The sequence below is a fragment of the Trichoderma evansii genome (assembly GCF_050947405.1).
Source record: "Trichoderma evansii strain SZMC 28006 chromosome Unknown GGI43scaffold_56, whole genome shotgun sequence".
Classification (NCBI taxonomy): domain Eukaryota; kingdom Fungi; phylum Ascomycota; class Sordariomycetes; order Hypocreales; family Hypocreaceae; genus Trichoderma; species Trichoderma evansii.
The window spans coordinates 1-10,980 of NW_028145150.1; the positions used below are offsets into that span (position 1 = coordinate 1).

Below are 10,980 nucleotides of genomic sequence, written 5' to 3' on the forward strand. Positions count from 1 at the left end.
AAAATTTATTTTTTTAAAAAATATTTTATATTTTAAATATTAATTTTAATTTTATTTTAATATTATATTTAAATTAAAATAAATATTATATTATTTTATTTAATAAATAAGTAATTATAATAAAAAAAATAAATATATTATTTCTTATAAAATTATAATATAAAATTTATATAATAAAAGTTTTTTAATTAAGTTTTATAATATTTAATATTAAAAATTTAAAATTTTAATTTTAATATAAATATTTTAAATATTTTAAAAAAAATAAAATTAAAAAATTAATAAAAATAATTATTAAAATATAATTAAAAACCTTAGGTTATTTTTATAATACTTATATTTAAAAAAAATAAAAGAAAATAATTATATATAAATTTTATAAAAAAAAAAAAATTATTAAAAATTTTATATATAAATATTATAAAATTATTTTTAATATATAAATATAATAATAATAAATATTAAATTATTTTTTTAAATAATTATATTTAAATAAATTAAATATTTTTTATTAAATAAAAATTATAATTTTTTAATTATTTTAAATAATTATTAAAAAATATTAAAATACTTATTTAATAATAAAAATTATTATAAAAAATTTATTTAATATTATAATTATTATTAATAAATTAATATATAATTTATAATTTATAAAACTAATTATTATAATTTTTATTAAAATAAATTTAATATTTTTATTTAAAAATAAAAAATTAAAAATTTATTATAAAATAATTATATTAAAAATTTAAAAATATTAATTTAAAATTATAATAAATAAAATTAATTTTTTAAAAATAAAATATATATTTTATAAAAAAAAAATTTATAAAATAAAAAAAATATAAAAAACTTATAAATTAATATAAAATTTATTATATTAAAAATTTTTATTAAAAATAAAAAATTAATTATTATAAAATTTTTATAATAATAATTAAATTTATAAGTTATAAAATATTTTTTATAATTATTATAATATATAATATAAAAATAAAATAAATTAATATTAAAATTATTTTTTTTATGACTAAATTAATAAAAAAATATATATTAAATAATTTAAAAATTTTAATATTAAAAATAATTAAATATATTATTTAAAAAAAATCTTTTATAAATTTAAATAAATATTATAAATTTAATATTAAATTTTAATTATTTTTTTTATTAAATTTAAAATATTTTTAATTATAATAAATATAAAAGTTTTTATAAAAAAAAAATTTATTATTATAATTTATATAAATAATTTATTTTTTATAAAATTTAAAAAATTAAAAATTTAAAAAATTAAAAATATTTTATATTAAAAATTTAAAATAATTAATTTTAATTTTTATAAATATTATTTAAATTTTTTAATTAAATAAAATTAAATTTAAAAATAAATTATATTTTTATAAAAAAATTATATTAATAAAATATTTTAAAAATATAAAATAATTAATTATAATTTAATAATAATAATTATAATAATAAGTTTTTTAAATATTAATTTTAAATTAAATATAATAAAAAATATTAAATAAAAGAAATACTAGTTTAATTTATTTATATAAATTATATAATTATATATATATAAGAGGTCCTGTCCCTGATTTTATTACTAAATAATTAAGTTTTAAATAATATCTTTTACTATTATTCTCATTTTAACACCCTTATTCTGGGAGCCAACCCTCCCAAGAGACTTGATATAAGTAGGTAGACGGTATTCTACAAAACAGGCTTGTAATATGATGCTAAGCAGGTGGATTTACTGTTATATGGTTAGTCATAGCCCTTTATGTGTGCGTGTGTTTCATTTGGGCCCGCCTTCTATACCGAATTAAGGTCATCTACATGTAATAGTGCTTACCCTATCAGGGTAGGCTCAAGGCTGTCTTGGCATATATTGACGACCCATTAAGCCATTATCGGTTGATCTAATTGTATAAAATAGTGGCTAGATTTCACTTGTCCTTGCAGTTAGCCGTTCTGGTCCTCGATGCGCACTACTGCAGATTAAATTACCCAAGTATTGAGAATCCGACGCAGTAATTGTCATCCAGTCTCAGTTACTAATTAGAATACTTGGTGAAGACATCTGCAATACAAGCGGTTTGCAAAAAATGTGAAAAAGGAAAGAATTCAATTGACTGCGCTAAAATGCCACTCTCTATTTACTCAGAGTACTATGTTATCGCTAAGGTACATATATAAGAGGCCTTATTTCATAGTGTTAAAACAGCTTTGGCGCTCTAGCGAGTTGCAGGTAGCTTTATTTCCGTTTTAAATAATTACAAAATAGACTGTTTATAAAAGAATGCTTGTATCTAAGTATATTTATAGGAAGAAAATGTGTTCTGATACTGATGCCACAATTTGCGGCATCGAGTTGTCTGCGAAAAAAAGCCAACCCCCGTTCATTACAGTTTAATTGCCGACTGTACAACAGTGCAAACAACGCTATCGAGGGCAAAGAAGTTGTCCGCCAAGGTTGGCGTCGTGGCCTGGAACTCAATCACATCTTGTCCAGTGCCAACAAATGTGAACGATGGTCCGGTCTGCCACCTGTTAGCAGTATAGGCTCGAACGGAAGCCGTAGACAGGGGATTAGTATTCGTCGTTGGGTTGATGTAGGCGGCCACGGTTGGGTAGATACCCTTGGAGGAGGAGGCAGTGCTGAAGAACCAGTCATACTGACACGAATAGGTAACTCCAGCGCAGGTTTTCAGGGTCTGCTGGACACCGCAGTCGCCGTTCTTGTTGAACGCCGCGCACTGGAATGACTTGGGGGACTCGGGAGAGTCAAGATTGGATCCACCCGCTGCAGCACCACCAGTTGAGCTGCTCAGGGGAGTCCAAGGAGAGAGCGAGGATTTGTCAAAACCGGGGTTCACAACCGGCTTTGAAGTGCAGGTAGCCGTCTCCTTAATGGTGGTTGTGACTGTGGTGGGCGTTTGGAGAGTGGTGATGGTCGTGACGGTAGTCTTGGGGATAACAGTAGTAATGACCTCGAGCGTAGTCTTGTGCACATCTACATCCACGGTTGATGTGACGGTGGTAGCACTGGTGACAGTGGCTTGGAGGAATGCGGTCTGGGTAACGTCGACATCCTGGGTCGTCGTGATTGTGGTTGGCACCGTGGTGAATGACTCCTCCAACAAAGTCGAGGTAGCGGTAACGTCGTCCGTAGCGGTGACAATTGTGGAGACAGTCGTGTAGGACTCTGCAAAGTCGGTCGAGGTAACTGCAACGCCCTCGATGCTTGTGGCCGTGGCTGGCACGGTGGTGTAGAACTCATCGAACTCGGTGGCCGTGGCGACGACACCATCGGTGACAGTGGCCGTGTAAGTGGCGACAGAAGTGGCGACGAGATCGACCTCAGTGCTCTGTACAACATCCGTGGACACAACCTCAATGCTTGTGACGCTCTTGGTGACGGTTGCGTCGTAGATAGAGGTGGCAGTAACGTCAACCTCGGTTGTAGCAACAACATCCTGAATAACGGTCGCTGTTTTGTCAACCACAGCGGTCTTGGTCACGGCCAGGAAGTCGGTGGCATCAACGTCTACGGTCTTGGTGGCAATGACGGACTCCACGACGGTCTTGTCGACGCCAACAGTAGCGTAGGACGTGGCCGTAGAGGTAGCGTCAACAAAGACCGTGCGGGTCAAAGTAACAGGAATCACCTTGTACTTGGTGGACTGCTTGGCCGTCTTGGTCTGAACGGACGTGGATGTGACTTGGACGGTCACAGTGGCGGTAACATGCTTCACCGCGTCAACAGTCTTGGTCGAGGTCTTGGTAACGGTAACAGCAGGGTTAACCTCGGATACTACGGTTGTGGGGGCGGGAGCAACGACGCAGCCGCAGGCATTGTTCAAGGCGGCCTGGCCATATGTGTCGACCCAGACGTTCTGCAGGCTCCGCTTGGCAGATCGCTTGTCGAAGATGGTCTTAGTGGACGTAACGGGCTTTGTGATGGAGGTGGGTACGTCTACCGTCTGCAGAGTGGTGATTGTCTCCAAGGAGGTGTACAGGGACGTGGTGGTGACAACGTCAGTTCCAGTGGTAAAAGTGGCAATGTCAGTCTCAACAGCCTGGACAATAACGTCGGTGGAAGTGTAGACGGTGGCATAACCAGTGCTGGTGGTAACGGTCACCGCATCGGTCTCGACGGGATTAAGCACGACACTAGTGCCGGTGTAAACGGTCTCCGTGTTGGTGTTGACGGTAGTGGTGAAAGTTGCTGTTCCAATAACTGTGATGACGGTGCTTACACCAGTGTATTCCGTAGTGTAGGCGGTCGTGGTGGTGGTGGTGATAACCTGGGTTTGCACAGTCGTGGGAATAGTGCTAGTGCCCGTGTAGCTGGTGATCTCATCTGTAGACGTCGGCACCAGGTCGGTGTAAGTGCTGACGGCGTCCGAGACGGTGGCAGTGGACGTGTAGACTGTGAATGGGCTCCAAGAGGTGGAGTCAATGACGGTGGTGGTGCCCAGGATGGTGTCAACCTCGGTTGAAACAACGTCGGTCACGACCGCTGTAGCGACTGTCTTGAGCTCAGTGGCAGTTGAGGTGGTGACAGTGGCCACAAGAGTAGCGTCGGTGGTGTAAACTGTGTCGACGGCAGTGGCTGTGACGACGGTATCCGTGTGTGTGGTTAGGTCCATGATGTCTGTCGAGTAGGTGACATCGACAACAGCAGTGTTGGTGGTGACGGTAACGGTATCAACCACATGATCCACGGCGGTGTGAGTGTGAGTCTTGGTCATCGTGGCGACAACGTCAGGAATACCAATAGTGGTTGGCTTCGGTATGAATGTTGTTGTGGACTTGACCACGTCTGTCTCCGTGACAGAGGCGTCAACGGTCACGGTTCTCGTGTAGTCCGTCTGGGTGACGGTGACTTGCGAGGTGTCCGTAGGGGTGACTTGAACCGTCTCCGTCTGGAGCAACACGGCGCTGCAGATCTGCTGAGCCGTGCGCGAATAGGCCCCCATCATTGAGGAGAGCAGAGGATTTCCTTTGGTGTTGCAGTTGGCGAGCACATTGTTGTTGACAGGCGAGCCACTGACGATGGCCACCAGCGGGAGTAGCTGGAGCAGCGCATGATGGGACAACATTTTGGCTTCTGCGGATCAAATCCAATGGCCAAGCTGGAGACGATGTACCCTAACAAGATAATACAAAGTTGTAGCGGATAGCACGTCCTATATGTAGAGATTTTTTGACCGCATACTCGCCTCCGTTGTGCAAAGCTTGAGCCCTATCTTCAGCCCCAACCAATATTTGAGTATCTGGGTCAGGTCAGCCCATCGCGACTGAGGTATTGTTTTTTGGTTCATGATCAGGACGACGGATCTGAAGGTCCGGCACTGACGCCACATCGTCTATTGTCTGCGCCCTGGCCAATGAGCTACGTCGATGGGCCAGAAATCTAGATTAAAACCAGGAACCCGTGTTGTTAAGTGGGCACTAGCTGTTGGTGATAGGAAGCGGTGGCTGAGCTGACCCGTTCCGGACCAGTCTCGGCTTGGCACTATTGCTTTCTAGTGGTTTTCAGCACCGTTCCCTTCTAGTCGTTTGACAGTTCGGGCAAATGAAGATTAAATTAAGTGGCTTATGATAGCTCTTTGTTTACTGTATGACGATGTAATGGGAAATGCAATCTTAGGAGGAAAAGAATCGCAAGCTAGAGACTTTCTGCCTTTCGTGTCAAATATGATTGATATATTATCACCGGTAGCTATTCTATCGCTACCTTGTCCCTTTATGGCGGGGATATAGTTTTTAGTCCAAGCCGACATATGGCAATACAGTTGTAGCTCTAAGTACATGCATATTGAGGAGCACCTACAAATGCCTGGCATATTCATACTTTATGATTTTCAAAGACGTCGCATATGATGTTAACTCTGAAAGAGTCTGTAAGTGGATATTCTATTAGTTCTAGAGCAAGAGACTAATGCGGTATCCTGAAATGCTCGAGTCATCGTGTATGAAGCTATCGAGACATCTTGCATGAGGCTATCGAGAGAATGCGGGTAGTGTTGAGGCTATCGAGAGAATACGGGTAGTGTTGAGGCTATCGAGAGAATAGTGTCCAGATTAGTACTTGATAGCCCCTATTGACATTGACAGTTGTTACTTCAGCTGCTATCGATTCTGGTGAAGCTAAAGGTGGACCTCCCTAACTCCGAGTCCTGATCCGGACATAGACACCGACAAGTGGGCTTAAAAGGCTCTGATGCCTCTACACTAACGACAGGCTAGGCAAAGAATTGCCGCTCTTCGCTTTTTTGCGAATCAGAACTCTCATTGTAATCCGGAACCTCAAGGCCACGCAACAATCTTCAATTTGAGCCAATAGCGTCTCCATTAGCACCGCTAAGTTTAATTTGCTGAGTGATGATGATAATGGTGGCGATTGAAGTCTGCTGTAAATACTCCGTAGCATGCGGCGACTGGAACCAATGAGGGCAACAATGGAAGACATTAAACTACAATAAAGAACTTGATTGGATCTCGTATCTATTCTAATGGATATGGTCGCAGGTGCTTAATATAGAGATGACTTATTCTACGTTTACAAACTGCATACAGGCAGCAAAAAAAAAAAAAAAAAAAAGCAAAACATACAACAGCCGGTGTTCGCCAGTGGTCACCCACCTGACTACTAATCTGCCGGTTAGTGGCTTGTCTATGGGGGAGCTTGACGGGGTTTCCACCATGACCTGAACCTGAACCGAGGTTTTGCCATTTTCGCCATTTTCGACTCAGTATCGTTAAGTGCACGCCTACTTCACTGTTTTGTCTCCCACTTTAATTAGTAGTTTTCCAGATGAATATTACCCCCCCTCTCTCTTGGCTTTAGGAATCTCTTATATTATTAACTATCTAATGTATTGTTAATTACAAAAGGTAATACAATAGGGAGCCCTTATGCCGCGGGACTAATTAGCATAACCCCAGCCCGGGAGTTATGTAACCAGACCTCTGGGGATTTTCCTGTTACATTATGTCTATGGCTCAGCGCATTTAGCGCCAGTGGCAGCGTTAACACAGACTTGAGCAAGGATTGTGTCGCCGCCCGACTTGTAATATCCTTCGCCGCAGTAGCCTCCGACGTTGCAGAAGATCGAGTCGCCGCACTTTGGTCCGAGGTTGGGAAATTGAGGATCAGGCTTGTTGTTGCAGGTTCCAGTCTTGACGCACACATTGTCACTGGAGGTACCAATGTCGCCGGGGCCGCAGATGAAGCCAGAAAGGCAGTCGGCGTTGGTGTTGCACTGAGGAGCTGCGGAGGCAGTGAGGGCCATGGTGGCAATGACGGCAGACTGGAAGAGAAGGCTGAACATTTTGGCAGTTATGTTAAGAATGTTGGATGCTTTGCTGATGAGTGTGAGGATGGTTGTTGACAATTTCCATTTCATCAGGGACATGCGCCTTTATTTATACATGAAGTTACCTGGTATGTGCTTTCTGAACATGGCATTCTAACCTAGCAAAATATCCAACCATTACCTACTATGGCTTGCTATAAAGTTTATAATACTAGATTAAACGGAGAATTGTGATGATGTGTGGCGTGATATGGCTTTCCTTGGAGACATTCTCATGGGTAATGGCGAGGAAGGATCTCAGCTGCACTCAGTTGAGCGACAATTTACGGGTGTACTCATCAATCCAGCGTCCCATTTTATCAGTTACAGAACAGTGGTGGCTGAGTTAAAAGTCGGTAATTCCGTATCGAAAGATTCAGTTGAGCGACAATTTACGGGTGTACTCATCAATCCAGCGTCCCATTTTATCAGTTACAGAACAGTGGTGGCTGAGTTGAAAGTCGGTAATTCCGTGTCGAAAGATTCTCCGTGCAAGCGATACGTAGTTACCCGGGGTGCTTGTGGCTATGTAAGGCATGTAGTATAGTGCAAAGTTAATCGCATGTAAAGTATCTCGAGCAGCTGCTATCCGAGAAGATCGGTAGAGGAGGGTTAGGGAGGGGGGGGAAGGGTGGGGGTAAGAAAAGCCACCTTGTTATAGTAAATGAAATACACTGTCCTGTCTTTAGCTATGTTACAGCAGGAATTAGGAGTCTTATCTAGAATGATGATACATTAAAAATGATGAAATATAAGTGCTCTATAGGAAAGCCTAAATGATGTTGTATATTCCTACCAATCTCCTTGGTCTATGGTCAAGTGCTATTAATAGCATATTGTCTCCCAGATGCTGTCTGCGTTTAGTTGTTACCCAATTACTCCCATCTATCACAAGTCCTGTTCTATTGGATAAGCTTCAATCCAGAAACTTAGGGATGAAGCTGCCAAGTCAGAACCCTCTGAACTTATAATATTAACGTGTAACGCCTTACTATTGCTTCGTCCCCCAATCGCATGCTGCAGAACAAGCATACAAGGCTGAGTCTGGAACAATGGAGACTGCATACTAATAGGCCAGATGACTGGCGTGAACGTATCCTTTAGCAGACCTAAATAGAAATGTCATCATTACATTCCAGGCGCTTCAGCCAGCCACCAGCCCCGACAGCTGGCGTTCTTCCTGGCTTCAGCTCAAACCTCTCTGCCGATGAATACTAAGCCTACGGCATAGAATTATATTATAGGTATTTAAAAAAGGCACTGTTGCCTTATGTAATAGCGCTGTCATCCATCCATCCTTTGCCTCCCGCAAGCTTCGGCCTATAACCAGGTGGCGATGCTGTTTTCTCCCTCTGCGTTTGCCCTTAACCAGCGGCGCAATTCAGCACGCCTCTGCTTTGTCTCAATTCACTTATTCAAATGCTAGTAGCCGCCATCTTGAATACTAAAAATTAATCCGTCCGAGCCCGTGCCGGCTGACGCTGATACTTTTAATAGTAATATGCTAGGTCTCATCACTCTTGTCATCTGTCACAGCCGAACTTACAGCCAAACTTAAACGCCTGTGGTCGGCGCATATGGCAATACGTGTTCAAATAAGGAGAGCAGGGCCAAATGCTAGGAATACTGCTGTCCCTCGACACACACGAGCGTATCCTTTTACTCTTAGGAAATCCACAGTTGAAATCAGCTAAAAGTAAAGCTTAGAAAAATAATATCTAATTATTAAGTTTCTTTTAATATTTTCATCCCTTTCTTTGCTAAAAGAGCGCAGAAGTTGCTAACACCGTCTATTTATTTTACGCTGTCAGGAGTAAATTGGAGTCATTTTTAAATTGCTAGTTGCCACTGTTGCTAGCAAAGAGCAAGTTTGTTAATTCGCATAGATAGTAAAGTTATAATCTGTATAGTATATATAGGCTTATATAATAGAAGTAGCTTATAAAGTTTACAAGTAAATTTTTAACAATTAAACAAGTTATTTAATATACTTATAATTAATATACTTATAATATGCTGCTTTATAAATAAGATATTAAAAACTTTTATAAGGATATTTATATTTTAATAATTTAAATACGTAGTTATATATTTTTAATTATTATAATTTATATAAATACAAATTTAAGCTTTTACTTTAGAAAGTTTATTACTATTATAATTAAATAAAGTATTTTTTTTTATTAATAAAAAATATAATATTTTTTTAAGTTAAAAATAACCTGCGTATATTAATAAATTAGTTTTGCAGTTTCTCTGATATTAAAAATTAGTACAGGCATGCTAGCTGTTTTTTATTAAATAGTATTCTAATACTAATATTATATAATAAGTTTATGAAAGGCTGTAAAAAAATTATAAAATATAGTAAAATACTTTATAAATATAATAAATTATTTTATTTTATTTTTAATTTAAAATTGATAGTTGAAGGTAAGACAGTGACTGGAGCTAGTAAATTAATTATTACTTATAATACTAATTGGAAAACTGGTGGAATTCTTTTTTATTAGCTTATACTGTTTTTTTAATTACTGGAAGACAGCTGAAGGTTAGAAGATTGAAAATATAACTATTAAAGACTTGTGGGCTTATAGCAAGGATCTGAAGTGGTATTTTTTTAGTATATATGAGACTTGGTAAGATAATAAAATACATAGTATTTAATTTTAATATAACAAGTTAAAAGTGATTAATGCCGCAGTTTTTAAATTTAAGGTTATAATACTTTTGTTTTTACTAATTTAAAAAAAAAAAAAATTAGTGTTTAATAATCTGCCTGTTAATATATAAGCTCTTATTAAAAAGAATAAAGTAAAGTTATTAAATTAAATATATTATATTTTACTTTAATTTTAAAAATAATATATATAAATAATATTTAAATATTACTAGATTTTAATAGCTTTTAATATTAACTTTTTAATTAATAATACTTATTTTAATATTTAATTTAAAATAATTTTAAAATGTAGTTGTTTATTTAAAAATAAATAATTTAATATAAGTTAGCTTATAAAAAATATATTATATTATTATTAAAGATATATAACTAAGATAAGTATATATATTATTTTAATTTTTTTTATTTTATATTAATTTATAATAAGTATATATATATAATTTATAAAAATTTTTAAAATAATTATTTTTAAATTAAAATTTCTTATATATAAATTTTTATTATATAAATATAAGTATATATTAAAAATTAAAATATATAATAATAATATAAATAATATATTATATATTAACTTATTAATATATTTTTTACTAAGCTAAAATATTTACTTATAAAAAAATTATAATAGTAATAGTTATTTAAATTATTATATTTAAGTCTTGCTTAAGTTTTATTATATGTAATATATAAGTAATAAAATATAAGCAAGTAAAACTATACAAGGCTATAGTAATTAAAAAGTTTATATTTTTAAGTAAATATATTAACTGCTAATATTTAATATAAAAGAGGTAAGATAAGAATTTATTTTATATAAATTAAGAATTCTTATATTCTATACTTGCTATATATATATTATTATATAATTTTATACAAATATTAGCTATACTAATTATTATAATATATTTAAAATAATTTTAT

General features: G+C 35.6%; 2 protein-coding genes across 2 annotated transcripts; both read right to left on the minus strand.

Moving 5' to 3' along the window:
- Positions 1 to 2,195: 2,195 nt before the first annotated feature.
- Positions 2,196 to 5,443, minus strand: GGI43DRAFT_419454 (uncharacterized protein). Its single transcript, XM_083207679.1, has one exon. The coding sequence runs from the start codon at positions 5,115 to 5,117 to the stop codon at positions 2,415 to 2,417; it is 2,703 nt and encodes a 900-aa protein (XP_083054974.1). The 5' UTR covers positions 5,118 to 5,443; the 3' UTR covers positions 2,196 to 2,414.
- A 1,381-nt stretch (positions 5,444 to 6,824) lies between these two features.
- Positions 6,825 to 7,977, minus strand: GGI43DRAFT_419455 (uncharacterized protein). Its single transcript, XM_083207680.1, has one exon. The coding sequence runs from the start codon at positions 7,434 to 7,436 to the stop codon at positions 7,017 to 7,019; it is 420 nt and encodes a 139-aa protein (XP_083054975.1). The 5' UTR covers positions 7,437 to 7,977; the 3' UTR covers positions 6,825 to 7,016.
- Between the last annotated feature and the right edge of the window lie 3,003 nt (positions 7,978 to 10,980).